Source organism: Castor canadensis, chromosome 10 (genome assembly GCF_047511655.1).
Source record: "Castor canadensis chromosome 10, mCasCan1.hap1v2, whole genome shotgun sequence".
Classification (NCBI taxonomy): Eukaryota; Metazoa; Chordata; class Mammalia; order Rodentia; family Castoridae; genus Castor; species Castor canadensis.
Window position 1 is genome coordinate 38,931,525 of NC_133395.1, and position 23,327 is coordinate 38,954,851.

Genomic DNA, 23,327 nt, shown 5'->3' on the forward strand with positions numbered 1-23,327 from the left:
ATCTCTCAGCAGTGTTTTAAGTTTTTTTCATCTAACAATGATACTAAACTTATTGATTTTATTTTTATATAATTACTCTTAGTGCTGCTTTTTGAATGTGTTCTTTTTTTGTTTGGGTTTTTTGTTGTTTTTTTAATAACTGTTTCTTTTTAAAATTTTTTTGTTCATTTATTCACATGTGCATGCATCGTTTGGTCCATTTCTCCCCCATGTCCCCCAGTATCTCCTTTTCCCCCCATCCCTGCTTCCAAGCAGAACCTGTTGTGCCCTTATCTCTAATTTTGTTGAAGAGAAGACATAAGTAATATTTAATAACCATTTCTATTTCAATTGGCAACAGAGAACATTTTTTCCTTGCAAGTAAGTCTGATTTCCAAAGTGTATTCCATAGGATTAGTTTAAGCATTAATTCCTGTAACTTTTAATTTTTTAATGAGAAAGTATCAAAACAAAATTTTAGAAAGCTAGTACAATATATTCAGAGTTGGTTTTGCTTATAAATCCTATTACACATTAAATGAGTTCTTATAACAGTCTAGGTGATTTTTATTGTTATAAAGAAATTTCACGGACTTCAGTATTTTCTTTTTCTTATTTGCCAACTTCCAGAGATCTTTTTACTTTCTATAAGATTAAAGATAATTATTACATGTAATAAGGCTAATTAAAGATCTATCCCCAAATTTTCTTTCTTTTTGTTGTTAAACACAAGGTAAGAATCCTTTTGAATATTCTGATTTCATGAATTGAGTTTAGAATTAAGCATAATGCTGAATTTCCCTATATTAAACATAATGATAAATTTTATCTCTGTGCACAGTTATGCATCAGTCTATTATTCTACCAATGGTTAATATTAGGGTAAGGTGTTACCTCTTTTAGCTGCTTGTTTGACATGTGTGAAATTACTATGAATATAAAATATTTATGAGTCTTTTTATTAGCCAGAGTAGTAGTACATGGAATCCCAGCACACGGGAGGTAGAAGCAGGAGAACTGCAAATTTGAAGCTCGTCACACAGGGAATTCTAGGCAGGCTCATATACATAACCAGAACCCGTCTCAAAAACAGACAAATGAACAAACAACAACAAGAACAAATGAGGAAGACCCTCATAAAATGTAAAAAAGTACCTGGAAAATAATTTTTATCTGTGTTCAAAAAATATTTTATGAACAACGATGTCTTCTACATGAGCATAAAAGGATGGTATTCCACAGCTACATTTTTCAAAATGTGTGGGTACATGAAGGTCCACAATATGCATACTCTATGAAAAATTCAAGAAATATGTAATTGATTATAATCATATCTTTTTCAATCTCCAGGTCTTACATTTTTCATATCATGAAAATATATTTGGCTTCAAATTTTTCCAGAATGCTACTCAATATTTGCTCCTACCTCAAAGAAAATACATCTTACATAATTTAAACTTTCTCTAATGATGTGATGACATAAAGATCACCATCACTGTAGGACTAAGAGGCTAATTTAGGCATTTTATAATTGGATTTTTTTCATTTAATAGCCATAAATGATTGTTCTGTGCTTAAATCAATGCATATTTTCCCTGGACGCTCCCTTAGTGTCAGCTGTTGCTGCTTTCAGTTGCCCAAGATCATTCTAGTTTATGGGTTTATAAAAAGGGTTGGTAGCCAGGTAACTGGGTTTATTAATACTGCATTAGAATTACAGTAGAAAGCCTTTGTAAGAACACCTGAAGGCCTTCCTTTCTGGTGAGTCAGAGAAGCTTTATTTTCCTTATAGGTAACTTTTTGACGTCTATTTTGTCAGCTCAATAATTTTTTATCTTTTATTTTTGTGCTGTTTCAAGATAGATGAGGTTGCTAAGCATTTGAATTATAAATATTGGAGCAAATCCTGACATTTGTGATACATAAGCACTAATTGCTATTTTTCTTTCTCCCAAAACAATCATATTTGCTCATATGAATAGGCACCTTTAAAGAGATTCAGAAATGTACTTTAATGACATTTTGACTACTTTTTTCCCACTGTTATACTTTGAGAAAAGAGGCTGTGTTTTTCATGAGGGAAACATTTTTCTATTTCTATTGTGTGTAATACTTTCTAGTATGTGATTGAGCTTGAAAAATAAATACTTTAGAGACTATAAAAATAAAGTTAAAATGAACTAACCTTGCCTTGCTCCTGTAACAAATGACCACCACAAACATAATGTCTAAACCATGATTTATTAGCTCAGATTTTTGTAGGTTAGAAATCTAGATTCTGCACCAAGACTTGAAAATAGTCATGACGTTAGTTAGACTATCCTCTCATATGGATGCATACTTTCTTTTCCAAACTCATTCATATTGTTGATAGTAGTCTTTCCTTGGGGTTGTAGAATTAGGGCACTGTTTCCTTTCTCGGTGTCAGGTAAGAGTTTATTCTCCTCTTCTAGAGGCCTCTTATATTCTTTTGCAACTGTCTGCCTCCATCTTGAAAGTAGCAACCACAAACTGAGTATGGTTCATGCTCTGGGTTTCTCATATTTTCCTTTTTTATTTATTTATTTTTGTGTGTGATATTGGAGCTTGAACTCAAGGCCTACACCCTGAGCCACCCCACCAGCCCTTTCATGTGATTTTTTTTTTTTTCGAGATAGGATCTCACAAACTATTTGCCAGGGCTGACTTCAAACCACAATCCTCTTGAGCTCTGCCTCCTGAGTAGCTAGGATTACAGGTGTAAGCCACCAGTGCCCTTTTATCATTAACTAGAGAAAATCATTCTATTGTCAAAGAATCATGTTGTCAGGGCCACACAAGTAATATCCTGTACCACACAGCATAGCATTCCATGGACTGCTATTTCTTCATAGTTTCAGGTTCTCATAAGTATGTCATGAAATCTTGGAATGGAGAATTTTTTAAATGCTGCCTGCCACATATATTTATTTCAATTATCTCTTCCTACAACTGGGACAAGGCAGTAAAGAAATGTATTCATTAAAATGGAACTAAGAGTCAAGACTATGGACCCACTGTTTATATTCTGAAACATGCTGACCAAATAGCTAAGGTTTTTCTCTAATTTGTCTTTTTCCTGAAAAATTTTTCAAGTGATACCTATCTCATTAGGTTTTTATGAAAATAAAATGTGGTAATTCAGGTAAAGCTCTTAAAGCAAAAAAAGTACTAACTAAATATTCTCTACTTGTATTTATAAATTGTTACTCAAGATTTGTTTAACAAATATTTTAGTAAAAGGTATGTAAATTATCTCAGGTAATCTTTGATAATATACTTTTCATAATTTCTGTTAGTGTTATGACAACATTTTACAGAAAAGTGATTATTTCAGGAATTATTTCAAATCATATAATAACAAAATTTGATATAACTATAATTTTTTGACATGTAACCCTTACTTGGCACTTAATTGGCATTGAATAAACTATGAAGTATGTAAAAAATGCAAATATAGTTTTAGTCTGAATAATATCTCTAATTTTATTGCACCTTTTCTATATATCAGGAATGAGATTCTCCTTTGAATTCAATAACCATGTTAAGTTAAAATGCTTTATATGCTTCTTCAGATTTATTAAACTGTAGTACACATTTTACAAATACTGTTATTACTGTGCAAGTGATAGAACACAGCATAAAAATTCTGTTACAAGTGTTAATGCAACCTTCAAAATGCTTTTGAGGGTATAGTAGCATGTTAAAGATATAAAACATCATAGATTTAGCAACTCATAATAATAGTCCTCTATGACATGCTTTGACTGTGCACTTATTTTAATGAGTCTAAACATTATTGCAAATTAGTTGTATACATTCATTATCTGGTGATTACAAAGTTTAAAACTCTAGATTTCTGCCTTTTCTTTTTTTTTTCATTTATTCATATGTGTATATATTGTTTGTGTGATTTCTCCACCTTGCTCCCCTCCCCCACCCTTCCCCATCTCCCTCCCTCAGTTTCAGATAGGTCCTGTTCTGCCCTTATCACTAATTTTGTTGACGAAAAGAGACAAACATAATAAAGAAGACAAAGTATTTTTCCTAGTTCAGTTAAGGATAGCTATACAGAGAGATTCCTACTATTGTTTTCATGTACCCATGTGTTAGACCCATGTTAATTCATCTCTAACTGATCTTTACAGTGGTTCCTGATCCCCTGCTCATGATAACCTCTGTCGTTTTAAGGTTTCTGTATTAGTTCCTCTGGAGTGAGGACATCAAATGCTTTCATGTTTTGGGTTTTCTGCCTATTCCTATATCTCCTGTATGTGCTCTCCCCTTCTCATGTGATCCAAGTCCAGCCATATCTCTGCATTTGCCCTAGATCTAAAGTCCGCATATGAGGGAGAATATACAATTTTTGGTCTTCTGAGCCTGGCTGACCTCACTCAGAATGACGTTCTCCAGTTCCATCCATTTACCTGCAAATGATAAGATTTCATTCCTCTTCATGGCTGAGTAAAATTCCATTGTGTACAAGTACTACATTTTCTTGATCCATTCATCAGTAGCAGGGCATCTTGGTTGTTTCCACAACTCGGCTATTGTGAATAGCACTGCAATAAACATGGGTGTTCAGGTGCCTCTGGAGTAACCTGTGTCACATTCCTTTGGGTATATCCCCAGGAGTGGGATTGCTGGATCATATGGCAGGTCTATGTTTAGATTTTTAAGAAGTCTCCAAATTTTTTTCCAGAGTGGTTGCACCAGCTTGCATTCCCACCAGCAGTGCACAAGTGTTCTTTTTTCCCCACATCCTCACCAACACATGTTGTTGGTGGTGTTTTGGATGATGGCTATTCTAACAGGGGTGAGATGGAATCTTAGTGTGGTTTTGATTTCCATTTCGTTTATGGCTAGAGACGGTGAGCATTTTTTCAAGTATTTTTTTGTCATTTGAATTTCTTCTTTTGAAAAAGTTCTATTTAATTCAGTTGCCCATCTCTTAATTGGTTCATTGATTTTAGGAGAGTTTAGTTTCTTAAATTCCCTGTGTATTCTGGTTATCAGTCCCTTGTCTGCCTTTTCTTAATAAGCTAGAAAACCTGACATTACACACCAGAGTTTCCAATGGTAATAGTACAGTAATAATTGTTACCTTTAAATTAAATGGTAACACAATTTAGAATCCACAAACTGGAGTCACAAATATTTCAAAGAGTCATATATTTCAAAGCATACCCTCAATTAGGTAACCAATGATGGTTTTATTAGCCAGGTAACCCCAAAGTAGAGAGTTTCAAATTTTCCTTTTGAATTTTCTCCATATTGATTATTTAACACTATAGTGGTAGGGTAGGCAAAAATGCCCCCCACACTAAATGACCATATCCTGTAATTTGTGTATATGTTAGGTTAAATAGCATATAATTTGTATAGGTATTAGTTTAAATAACAAGGGACATTATGTTTATAAAAGAATTAAAATTTCAAATTAATTAACCTTAACATAAACAGATCATGTTATTACATTAGGCTATCAGATGAATTGGGGTAATCCCAAAGTGACCACAGTGTTCAATACCAACATTTGCTGACTAGAGTATTAAATAAGGGGACATTGCCAATGTTGGTAACCTCTAGAAGATGGAAAAGCTAGAAAGTAAGTAATTTCTCCTTCAGTCTATTGGAAGGAAATCGGCACTGTCAACACCTGACAAGTCTATTTTGACTTCTTACCTTTAGAAATGTATAATAAATTTGTGTTATTTCAGCTACTAGGTTAGAGAGAATTTTTGCATTAGTGAAAGGAAATTAATAGTTTTTGCCTTTAAGAATGAAGAATGAACTCCTTTTCTACAATAGCACCTTCAGAGTAAGTGAATAGGTCATTTTTGAAAACAAGTCAGCAAAAACTGTGAAAGTAAAAATTCTTCCATGTGTTGAGATGCAAGATATATCTACATTGTTTAAATAAGAGGCTGAAATCCACACCAAGTCCTCACTGTTCCCTTATGAATTATAATTACCTGTGGTTGTTCAGGAATCTTTAACTTCACCTGTACTCAAGTCTTGGAATATAAGTGCACCTCAAATTCTCTGCAAAGCTCTTCAGAAAGGTTTGGAGACTAAGGAAAGGATAGTTGCTTAAATACTTCCTTGTCCATCTATACCTACAAAATACAAGTGTAGTAGAATTGTGTTCATTAGTATTAGGTTCTACTTTCTTTTGCCATCGTTTGTCAATAGTTTGTCACAGAGACTGAATGTAATTATGAACTTTTAATTAGATATTCATAAATAACAATACTGTTGAGCTTTGAGAATTCATATGAAATATCAAAAAATACACTTCACCTTGGAATTTTATTTGTGCACAGTAGAAAAAAATATTCAACATAAAATAGAACAAATACATTAAAATATAAAAATCAATACACTTATTTAAAAGAGCAACATGTTAGAAAGTGAGATAATTCTAAAGGTGATAATTTTATATTTCAAATCTAGTTTTATAAGAAAACTAATCTCTATTTTCAGCTATATCAGATAGCAGATAGATTGCATGTAATTCAGAATTCATACCGCTATTGTTCTGCTACTTTTGAGGAAAAATTGAGCATAAAGTGCATCATTTGTACTTCAATTAGCAACACTACTACTACTACTAAGATACTTGCTAGTTAGTTTCTAAGAAATAATTGAGTTCCCAGAGGAATAGTTTCCCTGGATTTACCCCTTTTATTACATTACAAATAAAATAGATAATTAGTGTTTGAGAGAAAATACACAAAAGTGTTAATTTTCCTTGTGAGAATGTTTCATCATTCACCATTGGTGAATGTGAATCTAGACAATAAGATCAAGCACTGAAGCAAAATTACTGTTAGCTGTATTATGTTCTATAAGCATTTGTGAATTCATGTTAGACAGGCATTTTCAATGTGAATTGAGTAGCAAAATGCATTAAAACAAGTCTTGCCTGGAATTTAGCATATTTCTTCTTTCAATTTCTGTATTGTTAGACAGAAAGGCCATGTTTTTCAAATTTATATATAAGATTTTAGAACAAGACAATTTATCTTATTTAGACATTGAAAATGGCTTGTAAGAACTTTCTACATCTCCAAACTAAGCTCTTCCTCAGATCATCTTTTAAAAGGTAAAAAAAGCATTGTAATTTTTTTGCTTAAACACTTTACAGTTGATTTTTAAAATCTTAATTTGCTTACTGCATAAGATAAGTTTAAAGAAAAACATGATGAAATTTTATTCAATTAAATTACCTTTAGAAATTATATGGATGGCACTCGTGGTTTTGTCATTTAAAAGAGCTCTAATAAACTTACTCAAGCTAAGATTACACACTTTTTAAATGGAAAAGAGTGATAAAGGGAAATTTTAAAGCCTACTTACAAAACTATGTCCTTCCCGACAATGTTTCTATTCAACCAATAGTTTCACATGAGACAATTATGCAATTCAAACAAGCTGAACATTTGTGTCTACTTCGATCATTAGTGCTGCCAAGAAGAGCAAATAAAGTAGGCAAATTACTACTCCCTTTGTTTTTCTGCCACAGTTTTCCTTAAGAAAAATGAATGTGACAAGAGTGTTCTCATATCATAATTTGTACACTGCCTTGGGCAGGCTCTATGTTGGATTAGAAGCAATTGGTGTCTTTGATTTTATGTTTTATAGGAGCTACAACCATAGAGAAATATGACCTCAGAACAAATTTGTGGATCCAGGCAGGGATGATGAACGGCAGGAGGTTGCAGTTTGGTGTGGCTGTTATTGATGACAAACTCTTTGTAATTGGAGGTCGTGATGGCTTAAAGACATTGAACACTGTTGAATGTTACAATCCAAAAACCAAGACTTGGACTGTCTTACCGCCAATGTCAACACATAGACATGGTCTAGGTAAGGTGTCTTATTTTATTAATATTATTTTTAGAAACATTTTATGGATAATGTAAGCATATGTCAATATACAAGCATTAATTAATAATATTATAAATTGTTTTTTCTTTATAAGAATTATGAGTTCATTTGAAGCATATTTTTTCTTTAAAGTTCTTGACATTTTTCTATATTGACAAATGTACATTAATCAGTTGGAAGAGATGTTAAAAACACCAAAGTGAGGGGACTGTAAGCTGTCTTCAAAGTTTTCACAACCTGACTTTCATACATTTGATATAAAAAACAGTGAAGTGTTATACAGATATGAATGTAGTACAGCCCAGAGGAAGGATGATTACTGTGCACTGAATTAAATTGACCGTGACCTCTCTTATACTGCGGAATAGATAAGTTTATCTGTTTTCACTCTTTATCCATTCCACTTCGAAAAAAATCTATGGATGAACCAATTCAAGTTATAATGCATATGTGTGTGGAAATATCACAAGGAAATTTCCTGTGTAGCTATCTTAAACAAAGAAAGATGTCTTTTTTTTGTTTCTTTAACAAAATCGAGAATAGGAGGGGTGAAGTGTCCTTCCTGGGTGGATTGGTACCATTGTGATGAAGGTAGAGGTGAGGAAAGAGTGTGGGATAGTGAATACGATGCAAACACTGTGTACACATGAATGTAAATGGAAAAATGATACCTGTTGAAACTATCCCAGGAATGGGGGAGGGGGTGAGGCGTAAAAGAGAACGGTGGAGGGCGTGAATTCAAGTACAATGTATTTGATACATGGTAAGAACTTTTGTAAATGCCTCAATTTACCTCCACCCAGCACAACAATTTAAAAAAAAAAATCTGTGGAGAAGAGGCCACTACTAGTTTAAAGAAAGAGTGAAACATCAGAAGTCTTGATTCAACATGTGAGAAATTGTCTATTCTCCACCATGAAGAACCTGTTGAACAAGAAGAATTATATTTGTGTATGAATCTTGAATTTACTTCATATTTGCAAGTTTGAGGCCAACACACATAAACACAATTTCAAGTTTCCTGATTTGTCTCAAGTTCAAGGTTATTAAGTAGATAGAAATATAATAATTATATTGATTATAGAATCACTTTGTTAAATGTAAAGTTGTATAAATTTTTGACATAAAAATATTAACGAAGACTTGCTGAATTTATATTTTATATTGTGAAGATTATAAGGAGACATGAAAATTACATTTTTGGAAGACATAATATATGTGATATGTACCTAAATGCTTTTTTATGTATTTAGAATACACATTGAGGAGATTCCAGGGGTTAAAGGCAAATCCACAGATTAAGTACATAGTAAAGCAAATTTTACAGCATCTCAAAAACACATGATCATTTTATACTGAAGTTTCCAGTAGAGGATTTCCAACTCATGTCTATTATACCACCAATCTAAGTAAATTAATCAATTAATTAATTGATAAAAATTGAAAGAAGAAATATCTCTGAACTAATGAAACATATTTTAAATTTACTATGTTGGTTCAGTTCTCTTTTCTTTCCTTTGTAAATTGGTAAAATTAAGTAATAGTCATAAATGTCTGATTACAGAGTTCCAAAAATCTATGAGTTATATAAAATATTTATTGAAATCACATTTGACTAAATTGTAATCTGGATGTTATCAGTAATAAATTGTTTTCTCAGCTAATCATCAAGAATATAAAAAGGTTCTTGTATCATGTGTTTATTTCTTAAGTATTTTGGACAAGTCTGACTTTCATATTCATGTAAAAGGTTTGTGTGTTGCTTTTATTAGCTAGAGAACTATTTATTTTTCTGCTTAGATAAAATACAGAATAAGCACTCTGGATTGGTAGTTTTAAAATTTAATTCCTTCTACCCTCTTTTCTTTTAGCCAATTGAATTTCTTTCTATTAATGAGGCTTAAACTCAAGCATGTAGAATAATTGCATACCAATAAAATATGTTAATTCCTTTCACCAAGAATACACTTCATCTAGTAACCTCAGGTTTTAAAGTGTATAGAGTGAAAGTTGCCTCACATCCTATCACACAGGCTGCTGAATTCATCAGGCAGCAGTGTTGTGTGGGATGACAAAAATGATTCTCTTGGCTCATCTATTTAGTGAGGTGTATTTATTAAATCCATGATAATGATAATGTGCATGTGAAGCCAGTAACATAGGTATCTGAAATGCACTGCAGTGCCTCCCACAGGTTTTATAACAACTCTACTAGTTCACTATTGTCATGTCTAAGCCTGTCCTCTGTTTTGTTTTTATGTCTGTTTCCCTTCCATTTCCAAGTAGATTATGTCACCTCCTTTTCTCTTGTCATTAGTTTTCTCTGTGTTTTATTTCTCACTGGTTATTGCTTCCTGCCATTGTTAAAAATATGCTTTCCCACAGTACTTCCAAGATATGAACTGATTGAGTTAAGAGAAATTGAAGCATAGAACATATTTCAGAGCACAATTCTCATCACAAAGCACCTTGCAGATGACAGACAGAGTCTTGTCTCTAGAAAATTGCCTTTGATTTAGACACTTACCAAATGTCCAATCAGTTGAAGTCTGATTGATAGAGCCACAAAACAGGTATTTGTGATCACTGATGGGGAAGAGTACTTCCCTAATGGACAGTCATATTCCCTTATGATCAGTTGCATCACAGGACATTTAGCACATGTGTTGGATCAACCCACATTAAATACCCTTGGCCTCAGATTCCTGTTCCTTCAATATAACTTATCAGTCTTTGATTTTCTACATGTCAGACACCATACTGAATGTGAAATCCATAGTAGAGGTGGTTCTGCTTTCATATACTTTGCTTTCAATTGAGCTATAATTCATATTTCATAAAATTAAGTTTTAACATCTAGAAATCAGTAGTTTTAAGTATATTCACAGACTTGAGCAACCATCACCGTTATCCAATTCCAGCATCCTACAAAGAAACTCAGCAAATGTCACTTTTAGGTGGCCCATCCAATGTAGCAACAAATCTTTCTGTCTCTATGAATTTTCCTATTTTGGATATGTCACATAAATAGAATGATCAATTTCTTATCTGATGTGTATGGCTTTTCTCACCATTCTCTTTCTCTCTCTCTCTCTCTCTCTCTCTCTCTCTCTCTCTCTCTCTCTCTCTCTCTCTCTCTCTCTCTCTCTCTCTCTCTCTCTCTCTCTCTCTCCCTCCCTACCCTTTCCTTTCTCCCTCCTTCCCTCTTTTGGTATAGTGACTAGAATATGTGAGTTGCTTCCACTTTTTAGCTACTGTGAATGAAACTCCTATGAGTATTTTTATATGCATGTTTTCAATCCTCTTGCCAAATCATATGCTGATTATATCTTGTTAGTTACATTTTTTTTTAGAGAAATTGCCAAATTGTTTCCCAAAGGGTTTGAATCATTCATTTTCTATTCACACCAGCAATGTTTGAGGGTGTCAATTCCACCAAATCCTTGCTAACAATTACTTACTTACTGAATATCATCCTTTTTTTTTTTTTTTTTTTTTTTGCCATACTCGAGTTTGAAACTAGGGCCTCTCATGCATGCTAGGAAGGTGCTCTACCACTTGAGCCGCTCTGCCAGCCGTTTATTGTATTGAGGTTTTTTGAGATAGGGTCTCAGGAACTATCAGTCCATGCTGGCTGGGAACAAATATCTTCCTGATCTCTGCCTCCTGAGTAGCTAAGATTATGGACATGAGCAACCAGTGCAAGCTTCATCCTAGTATATTTGAAGCAATGATTCATTATGAGTTTATAAGCATTTCTGCAGGGATTGTGTTTGAGAACCTTTTAACTAACTTATTGTCCATTCATGTATCTTCTTTGAAGAAACTTCTACCAAAATATTTTCCCAATTTTGGTTGAGTGTTTTTTGTTACTGAGTTTTTCAATAAGTAGTAAGAGTTGTAAGTACATTTTCTATATTCTGGATACAAGTTCTCTAACAGATACAAGATTTGCAAATATTATTTCCCCTTCCATGTGTTGTTTTAAATTTCCCAATAACGTGCTTGTTTTTTCTTTCTCCTTTTATGTTATCATTTTTACATTTACTTACATGTGTACACATTGTGCCATCTCGCCCCCATATGCCCTCCATGCCCAATCCCCCACTTTCAGGCTGACCCCAATAATGTCCTTTGAAGCACAGCAGTTACTGATAAACTCTTCTTTATCTATTTTTGTAACTTCTGGTTTTGAGAGCCTATCTAAGAAATTATTGGATAATTTATGCCAGGAAGATCTACTATGTTTTCTTTTAAAAAGTTTTATTTTTAAGCTTTATGTAAAGGAATATGATCCATTTTGAATTAATGTTTTTATCTACTGTGACATAGAATTTCTATTTTACTCTCTGCATGTTGCCCTAGCACCATTCATGAAAAGAATTTTCTTTTTTATTGGCACCCTTGTCAAAAATCCTTTGATCATAAATGGAAGGGCTTGTTTGTGGCTTCTCAGTTCTCTCCCATTAAGTTATATGCATATCCTTATGATAGTACATCACTGTCTTCATTGCTATAGGTTTGTATTAAATTTTGTAATTAAGCAGTATTAGCTTTTAGACTATGTTCTTCACTTTCAAGATTTTTGGGGTATTTTGGGGGTTTGTTTTTGTTTGGTGGCACTGGAGTTTTAACTCAGTGCCTCACACTTGCCAGGCAACTACTCTTACCACTTGAACCACTCCACCAGCCCCATTTTCAAAGTTTTTGAGACTATTCTACATGCCTTGCAATCCAATATAAATTTTAAGATGAGTTTGCCAATTTCTGCAAAAAGTATTTGATACTTACATTATTGTTTTGAATTAATTTGTGAATATTTCTAAATTAGAAATATTTTCTGCTAATCCATGAATGTGAGATATAATTCTAATGATTTTAGTATATTTTCTTTTACTTATTTTGTTAATATATCCCTAAATAGTTTATTATTTTTTGATGTTATTTATTATCAGTGAGGTCACTTTCACATTCTCATTTTCATTGCTGTGTATAGAAACATAAGTTATGTTTTTACATGGAACTTGCATCCTGAAACCTTCCTGAACATTTTTAATTGATTAATATTTTCTGAGTATATAATGGCATTCTTTTTATACATCATTATGCATGTAGGAATGATTTTATTTCCTTTTTTCAAATCACTTGATTTTTATGTTTTTTACTTGCTTATTTTCTCTGGATAGAACTTCCAACACAATATTTTATAGAAATGTTGACTTTCAACATTAAGTATGATGTTTCCTTTTATTCTTTTTCCCATTTTTTTTGTAGAAAGTTAAGGGAATTCTTTTAAATTTCTTGTTCATTGAGTGTGTTTATTCTGAAACCATGTTAGATTTTTCTGTCTATCGACTTGTACTTGTGATTTGGGGTTTTTTGTTCTTTTAGTATAATGTATTGCATTACTTGATTGTCATGTATTAACTACTTTGTTTTCTTCAGACAAATTTCAATTTGACATGGGATATTATATTTTTTGTATGTTTCTGTGTCATGTGTGCTAGTATTTTGTGGAAGATTTTGCAATTTATATTCATAGAACATTGGTATAATTATTTTTTCTTAGAATACCTTTGTCTGGTGGTATCAAGATGATACTGGCGTCATAGAATAAGCTGAGAAGTAGTAACCCATCTTGTGTTTTGTGCAATAGTTGGTAGAGGACTGAAGACAAAGTGAATTGGAATAATATATGGAAATACATCACAGTTATCACTGTTGTGGTAGAGATTCAGCTGTTTTTCTTGAATAAATGCTGTGTAACTTATAATATACCTTTATTTATATTCAAAGTTATAATTTTGACATCTTTTGGCAGTACTGGGGTTTTAACTCTGGGCCTTGTGCTTGCCAGGCAGGTGCTCCACCACTTAAGCCACATCCGCAGTCCTTTTTACTGTAGTTACCTTTCAAATAGGGTCTCACATTTATGCCCAGGCTAAACTGGGTCAAGTGGTTTACACTTCTCACATAGCTGGGATGATCAGTGTTTACTACCAAACCCAATTTTTAACAGATCTAGTTGGGGTCTTGTGAACTTTTTGCCCAGTCTGGCCTCTAACTAAGATCCTCTGGATCTCTACCTCCCTAGTATGTAAAATTACAGATGTGAGTCACTCTGTGTGGCATAATTTTTACATTTTTTACCAGTAATCTTATTACTTTTGTGAAAGAATGCATTTTCAGAGGTCCTTACTCTCTGATCATTGGTGATGTTATTAAAATCTGTTCTTACATGAGTCTAAGAGCATAAATTAAGTGATCCATGAGCAAAAGAACTCCCTTCAAAACAAAACTGTAGGATAAAAAAAATTGACTAGATATCCTAGAAAATGCCCAAAACAAGGGTTTTGCTATTTAAATTGAGGCCAAAACTACATCCTTGTAAAAGTCTTATAAGCATAAGGATGTTTCATAGAATGACACTGGATGCCCCATCTGGCATCTGTGCCTCTACTTACTCTAAATCTGACAAGTAGTTCTGATTTACACTGCCCTAGAAACTAAGTGTCACTGAATACTTTCCAACACAAAAATTTATATACTCAAGTCAACTTACTTCCCTTCTTTGCTTTGGTCATTTCAGCTGTAAAGTCTCTGATGGGAGGATATTACTAGCTAAGCCTATTGTATAGATGCAAGCTACAGATTTCAGACTTAAGACAAAGAACTTAGTTAACATTTAGACATTTATAGACTAAAATAAATCATGCTCCTCATGAACACTGCATGTGTGGATATTAATGAAATAAAAGGAATTAAATACTGCAGCAGGTAGGGGAAATGGTCAATATTTGTTAGATGACTAAATACTCCCAACTACCCTTACAATACAAATATTAGGAGTGGCATTTTAAAGATGTCAAATACCAATTTAGGTAGCTCAGTTGCCAAATGACAAATCTTCATACATGGAAGATACAGAATAATAATCTAAGTTTCTTATACTCAAAAGTCATATTGTTTCTTATATAAAATGCTGCTATCAGTAAAAGTAAATAACAATAACAGTTGCTTAGAAATATATTTTTTGTCTTCCCTTTAGTTTACTAATCATTACTCACTGTAGAACTTATCTACACAAATTTTAAAAAACAAATGAAAATAACATGAATGGCCAATTGTGAAGAGTTCTGTAGAATGAATTTGAAGAGTTACTCACCAAACTATTTAAAGTTTAAAGAATGTATATTTGAAATACAGATGGTGGAGTCTTTGCTCCCATTTCTTGTGTGGAGATTAGGAAATATCTATCGTTTTCTCTGCCCCCAGCCCCATACTTTATCCTGCCATACTAAAATAAATTGTTGCTGAAACTTTCACTTTGTGAGACTCCTCGTGAGATACCTTGAAATGCTTTTCAATGTTTGTGGATCTCAAGGACCTGAGATTTTGCATGGAAACTGGGAGCCCCCCCCATACATCCTCCAGTGACATACATTGGCAAGTCTGCACAAGGAGTTTCTCATAAAGTATGAAAGCATTTAGCTTTGGAACTTTTCTCTCCAATCTGTCTTAACCATGGTGGAGGTTTCTTTCACCTCTCCTATTCCATTGACTGCTTCTGTCTTCTCTCCCAGACTGGCCACCCAGGTGAGGACAATAGAAGCGAAGATGGATGAAGAGCAAGGGTAAGGGAGAGAAGTCCTGCTGGAGTCCTATTGTTAGTTCTCTCTGCTTCCCAAATGATTCACAGGGTCCCAGGGTTAAAAACATAAAACTAATTGGGAATCTAGATGGCATGTGGCTGAGGATTGGAGGTGCTTCTCTCCTGGATTTTTTTTTCCAACCTAATTCTAAGTCTCTAAATCTGCCTAAACTCTCTACTACCAGTTTACCCCTTTAAGTCTTGCTTTCCAGATAGGATGCCTTTCTTATTGTAGACATTTCAAGACCAGTAGTGTGAATAAGTCATGTCCAGGTTGCAGCAGGCAGCAACCATGGGCTGGCCCATTAGCTCTTCTGACCAAGACACCACGGGATCGAGATTATGGATCCATGCCCTCAGCCTCATATATACGCACAGGCTGGCAGGACCAGAGAGGGAATTTCAATTTTGTCTAAGCTTTTCTATCTCCTACAAATGTCCCATGTGTTTACTTTAATATTCCAGGGTTATTACATTAGATAAAAAGCAAAAAGACAGCTCCCTTCTTGGGTTCTGTTATGGATTCAATAAGGCCTTTGTTTTTGTTTTTTTTTTCTTATGATTATAAGGAGCTCTTTCCTTCAAATTAACTCTTGATGGTCTAAGTCATTCTACCTTTTCTATGCTTACTAAAACAGCCAGATATCACCACTTTCATTGGGGATGTAATCCCATTTTCCTTGCCTGATATGCAGATTGTGATTTGAAAAACTAATATTTTGTTGTAAATTAAGAGGATGGACTCATGCATCCTGTATCCTTTTTCTGGAGGAGGATATAGAATGCCAGCTTTCCATCCAAAACTAGGCTCCCTAAATTTTCTTTAATAGGTTTGACTAATAACAAAGTTTCTTAGACCAAAGTAAACTATTATTAGAGGTTATTCAAAAGGCATCCACTAGGGATAAATCTGAAGTCTTAAGAGAGACCATTTTAAGCTAAGATCCAGCTCTTTAATCCTAGTTGTGTGGCTCAATATGCCTAGTAAGGGGACCCAGAGCATGGGGAAGTTCAGTGACACAGCAATATGGTCTGGGGAGGTGCAATGATTAGGAAGCAATACCTCCATAAAAAACATTTCAGGTTTAATTAATCAGGCCCATTAAGGTGTAAGGAGATATCTGTCCTTAACTGTATAGATTAATTGTTCTGAATAAAGCAAACAGGGTAATGTGGAAGGGGAGAGGAAACTTCCCCATCCCTTGGTGAATAGTTCTGTGTAAGGGAACAGAGGCAGTTATACATGGCTCCATTTCTGTCTTTCTTTACTTCTGTCTTTCTTCTCCAGGCACAAATTGATACATAGGAGAAAATGAAGTACTGGCGATTCTCCCTTAGGATTTTATAGGTGTCATTTACTGTACTAAGGGTAAAAAAGAGGGATTAAGAAAAGTAATATCCGGCCAATTCTAACATTAAGATGCCTCAATATTGGACCTTAAAAGACACGAATTGCAACTTTAGTGTTTTGAGCCATTTGTGTTACTTTTAAACTGATTTTGAGTTTCTACAGTTTGTCTAACAGGGAAATATAGATTCTATTTTGTTCTTTAGCGGGGAAGGGATGATATATGTTAGAACAGGAAGTTTAAAGAGATCTGTTGTGATTTGCGTAAAAAGGGCCCTAAGCTTATGTTGTTGCTCCCCTAAGGAAAATTCTAACTTACACATGATTTAAAAGGTTTTTCTGTGTGTGTACTCTCATTCTTTTTACATGTCTTTTGTGTATGTCTGTCTTGTGTTTATGATTGACTTAATGGAAGCAAAGATTCTAAAGGCTGCAAGAACATTCCTGTTAGATTTTATTTTGCTTCAGCCACCAAAATAAGCCTCTAATAAAGTGAATTCTAAAACAGCATTGGGCACAACTTAATTTGCTTCTAGAATTCCAGCTCATCTCTGAGTGGTTAATTAACATTTATGGCATGCCTAATTTAAAACTTTGTTTTGCATACGCTTGCATTTAAAGAGCTTTGAAATGATTCTTATTATAGAGTTAATGTAAAGAAATTACTTCTGTTCTCCCCCTCACCTCTTCTACTACTTCTTTCTTAGAATAATCAGGTTATCAAGGTTTTATTTCAACCAGTTCTGTGGACAATGATCTGTTTCATCCTGTCTTAAGTGAAATTTACATTTAATGCTTTCATAATTGGTTCTATTAGCAATTTGTCTTTAAGTTATTGTACAGACAAATAGTATTAAACTACCTTTCTTCATGGGTTTATATATTAAAAATATAACACTGATAGAGTTTTTATTTCATTAAAAAGGCAATTTTATTTAAATTTAAAATCCTTATGAAAGTTATTTTAAAATATAATGTACAAAGTCAACAAGTAAAAAAGATATAGGAAGGTATTGAGTATGTATTTTGGGAGAAGTTAAAGGGAGAAAGAATGTGCTTTTGGATGACAAAGGGTTTTGTAAAAAATGTTTGTCTTAAGGAGGGATAAGCACAAACCGTCATAAGGTTCAGAACTTCATATGAAGGTCCTGAGTAAGTGTTAAAAGTGTATAGCAGATGGAATATATAAAATTTTATATGTATAATTAAGGTAACTATAGTTTAAGAGTAGTAACTGCTAAAATCTAGCATACAGGAAAGGTTTTGTTCTTTCAAGATAGGTAATTGCTTTTATTTTGCTAACTTTATTGGGCTTTTGACTTTAGGAAACTGAATTCTAACTCAATCAATTTATTTAAATATCCAGCTTTTCAGTGATTTAAATACAATTAACATGCTAAAAAATGTGTGGGCTGTATGTTTAAATTTCATTTAAATGCTATATAAATGTTTAAAAGGGTTAAATTTATAAAAGTATATAGAAAACAAGTCTACTTGAGGGCATTGACACTGTCTCCTTAAGCTGGTAAGAGGTCTAAAAGCTTTGCTAAATCCTCCTCTAAAGGTAAAAATTTAAATTAACTTATATGACATCTGTGTAGCTGTAATGTTATATTATTACTGTCTTTAAATGTTAAAAGTACATAAATTCTCTAAATATATGTTTCCTAAAATTAAAAACAGTGCTTTTTAATTAAAGATTGGACATTAGTAACTCATAAAGTACATCTGTAATAAAAGAAGCATATCGATGTAGTTTATTTAAAAATTAATTTACTTTAAAGGCAAAATTGAAAGGGGCAATAATTCTATTAGAAAGGTGTATATTATGCTATTTTTAATACTAAAATAAGTGTTTTAAATATATAATTAAGAGATAAGGAGAGCTTAGTGGTACCAATAAGTGCTATCCATCATAATTATTATCCTAAAAGTTATGTGCAATAAAAATTGTTTTGTTGATTTCTAAACATTTAAAACACTCTAATAATGACTTCTAAGTTTTGTCATCCATAGTTTGGATCATTCTCTAAGGCATTTGCAACCAAACTCCCAGAAAACGTCTCTATAAAAGAATAGCTGATGTCTCCCGGTCCTGAATCTGACAACCCTTCAAATAAATTTACTGCCAACTGAATTTCACTTGTCACCTCCTAAATTATGAGATAAGAAAAGACTTTTTGGTTCCCTTTTCAGGTAGGGTCAGTGCCCAACTCAGCCAGAAGCAGCTATAGAAATGGACTGTCTTTCTGCACCCCTTTTAAGATTAAAAGTGACCAAAGTCATTTAGGGGGAATTGAGGCAGGATAGATAAGGATACAAAGATGTTATATTATTTTAATAAATATTTAAATGGCTAGACTCTGACATTGAAACCAGTAAGTAAACACTGGATAGCCAGAGCAATTAGCCCCCTCCCATTTCCTTTTAGATGCTAAGTTTCGGAAACTGGGAGACAAAAGAAGAGCTACCTGCTTCTGCTTTCCTATATGAGATGTTAACAGGATTCTTGGATGGGTTGAGGATTAATCATGTCCAAAAAAGGAAGTTCTAGTGTATCTTATTGTCTATGGTTTAGAATATGATTTGGATGGTGACCCCCCTCCCTGTCATCCATCTCAGCTGACAGACCCATTATATTTGACCACTGTATTCCCCAAGCTGTCCACTATAAAACTAAGAGGTGGAGACCACTATTTTTAGTCTTTGCTCCCATTTCCTGTGTGGGGAACAGGAACTGTTTCTCTTCTTTTTTTTTCTTCCCACAACTCCCCACCACTACCTATCTTTTAACCTGCTATAATAAAATAAATCCTTGCTAAAACTTTAAAAAAAAAAAAAGAAGAAACACAGATAGAGATAGATAAATATATAGACAGAGAGATACACTGGTAAGAAGGTAAATACTGTTACATGCCAGTGTGAAATGTTGTGGGCCTGTGGCCAAGGTCCTTGGCTTCACAGGCCAGAGAACTGGCTCATGAGGCAGCTGATTTACTTGTGAGCCAAGGCTTGTCCATGAAGTAGGATTTATTAGAGAGAAAGGAAAGGTTACAGTTAGAGAAGTACAGCAGAGCCCAGAAACTGGTGGCTCCTGCTCAGGTCAATGCTGGGGCTTTTATGGATGTTTTAACTTAGAGTTTGGATAAGGGTAACATGGGCTCTTTTCATTCATAGATTTTCAAGGTGTCTTAGATGAGCTGGTCTGTTTGCTCCTTAAAGGGGTAGGGAGAAATAGTCTTGACAGTATTTTGCTGTCAGCCCTGTGGCAGATATATGAGACCCTGTATCTCCTTTTCAGGATGCAGAAATGCACATTTACAACTCCTTCTCAGGATGCAGGAATTATAGTGCTTTCCATGGGGGATGGGATACTCACTCATCTGCCTTGTAGGTCTTCAGGCCCAAAAGTAGATAAGTAGATATTTGATAGATAAACATAGACAGATACATAGATGATAGACAAATAGATAGTCTGTGTTGTCAGTGCAAATCTATACTCTTCCAAATTCCTCCTGAGATTTAAAAAAAAGTGAAAACTATTGCAAAACTATGCATTTTCATAATGGCAATTTTATGAAATTAGAATTTTTAAGTAATAAACAGAATAAAAACCCATATATACTGAAACTTACAAATCACTTATTTTATAGAAAGGTCTCTCATGCAGTTTTCAGAATATTTTTCATACTACTCACAACTTCTATACATGTAGAGATCCAAGGTTATGTTACTAAATGCTATTGATATTCAACTCAAGATTCCTAAGAAATATGTGGGATATGTAAGGAAGTAAATATTCATATAGTCCAGACATAATGCATTTTCTAAGAGAAAACTTAAAATACAAAAATAATACAAATTTATTTTATATCTTCAAATTAACACCATAAATATTGTGCCTTGAAAAAATGAAGACAGATAAGAAACACATAATAAATTTCTCTTTAAACTTAAAATGTTTAACATTAATTTTTTCTAAAAAATCATTCAAAGTAATATATGCAAAATTATGGTAAAAGATTAAGAGATAAAAGACAATATCAGAAAGCTTGATGTCCCACTGCTAGTGATTTTAAAGGAAAGGTACTGAGAAATCAAGATGGAAAAACTAGAAGTCATCTGAGAAAATCTTTTTGAAGTGTAATGCATGCATGGTGTTGAAAGTTAGTAGTCCAGAAATCAACAATAACAATGGATTGAAGTAAGAGAAAGTTCAGTCTACTTGTATCAAATTTCATAATAAGAATGAAGAGATGATTATAATATTTTCCTTTTCTATTGTACATTTACAAATGTTCTTAAAATGTATAAAATATATCATAGATGAATTCACTCCCTTCTCCATTTTCCTTTATCCTCCCCATTCCTAGAACAGTTTCAACAGGTACCGTTTTTCCATTTACATATATGTGTACACAGTATTTTCACCACATTCAACTTCCCTCAACCTTTCCCCACCTTCTCCCTGCTCCCACCCATAACAATCCCCCAGGCAAGGCGGTTGCCCTCTTGTTCTCCGATTTTTGTTAAAAAAAAAAAAATAGTGTATACATTTAAGTAGCTACCCATGTATATATTTATTATAACCAGAATTGGTTCATCCTCTTTATTTTTCTTATTTCTACTTTAGATCCCTTCTTATGGTGGTTTTAACAGGTTTAAAAAATTCTATTTTCATTCTTGTATAGAGAGTACATCAACAAAATAAGTCTAAACAAGAAAATGAACATGAACAAACAGCAACAAAATGGCAGCAATGAAATACTCAAGTCCAATACAAAGTAAGGAGAATAAACTCATATTAGGCTTTTCAGGATTGATGCTAGATGCTAGAAAATAATGAATACATACTTTAAAATTCTGACCTGCAATGATTTTAACTTCATTTATGCCAAGTTAAGCTTGTAAGGTACTGACAAATAAAGACCATGCCACATGTAGAAAAGAAAGATTTATTGGAACCAGACCACAGGACTGTTACTCTTTTGCTTTCAGAGTGCAGCAGCTTGGCTAAAAATGGGTAGTGGGCTTTATAGGAGATGCCAAGCCATGAGGGTGGAAGAGAGTCTCTGGTCTCTGATTATCTGCGATCACCAGATGGAAGAGGTTGACATGCCTAGCTAGTTGAGTAACTGGAAGTTCCTGAGGTGTTTTGCAAGCCAAGAAACAATCAGGCAGAGAAAAAAGGGGAGAAGCAAGTGTCATAAATCAGGGGGTCTGGTTTTGGTGCTAGCCTTGGGACCTTCTGCCTTCCCCAAGAATGCCAGGGACCTAACATTCCAGCCTTTTGCTTTTATTATGGGTGCCAATTGATCTAGCTGCTTTGTGCTGAGTGGGGGCATCATTAAAGGGGGTTCGGCTGGAATTTGGAAATTTGTGGGATCCCCAGGAGTGGAGGCTGATTGTTTTTCCCAGGCTTTATTTGCAGACAAGGACAGTTGTTGAGAGAAGGTTGTAGTAGCATCTGGTGGGAAGTCTGTCTGCTGAGTTTCCTGAATGATCCTGGAGGCATCTAAGGTTAAAGAGCATTTTCCTGGTTTAAGGGTTTGTATTTCCATAGTATCATTACATGTGCAGCTGTTTTTCTTTCTATAGTAGCCTTTATTATGGATCTAATACATCATATAACCAAGGGAAAGAAGCAAGGAAGAATTATGCATGCTCCCAGAATTAGGCCCACTGCCTCTACCAGTGTTCTAATTCACCTATGGCAGAAAACCATCCTCCAAACAAGTTACTAGGATCCCAGCTTTTCTTTGTTCATATATGGGGACTTTCAGATTTTCACCTTGTCTGAAGAAGAAGGATGATCTGATGGAGCTCAGCACAAAAGACCCAAACCAGTTTTTAGGCAACACAGTATTTACAGGGTTACAGGTGCCTTGACTGCAGTTAGGGGTAGTAGTGTCCTTTTGAAGGAAGGATAAGTGTGTAGCCTTATGCCATGTGGCCCATGAAACACAACATCAACAAGGGCAAAAATGATAACCCTCATTATTACATGGCCAGGAGTTGTCTCCCCAACACATATATCTTATTTGGTGTATACGTCCTTTCCCAACCCAGGCCCCCATAACCACAGCCTGTACCTCTACATAGTTTGTGTATGGCCACACATGCATCAAACAATAATGACATTGGTTTTTCAGGATCAAACACCTGGGTGTGAGTAACAGTGTTCCCAGTGAGGTGGCCACTCCTGAGTTCTAACCACTGCTCCACAGGGTGATAAGTGGGGTTGATCATGGGAACACAGTTGATAGATGGTGTGACTGTGAGTGAATGACCCAATAACAGAGCCTGCACAGGAATAGTAAGTGTGGAAAGTAAAGTCTTAGTAACAATACTTCCTACCCGTGCAATGCACATGCATGGGTCAAAGGAGGAAGATTTCTGGGTTGTGAAGGGAAAACAGATTGAGAGACAGATGAGGAC

At 34.1% G+C, this 23,327-nt stretch overlaps 1 protein-coding gene across 3 annotated transcripts in view; it reads left to right on the forward strand.

Moving 5' to 3' along the window:
* The window catches only part of Klhl1 (kelch like family member 1), a 411,513-nt gene that overhangs the window by 311,278 nt on the left and 76,908 nt on the right, over positions 1-23,327 (forward strand). For all 3 annotated transcript variants that reach the window (XM_074043248.1, XM_074043250.1, XM_074043249.1), the window contains one exon: positions 7,645-7,869. In XM_074043248.1, the coding sequence (XP_073899349.1) occupies positions 7,645-7,869 (225 nt within the window). The remainder of the gene's footprint in view (positions 1-7,644; positions 7,870-23,327) is intronic.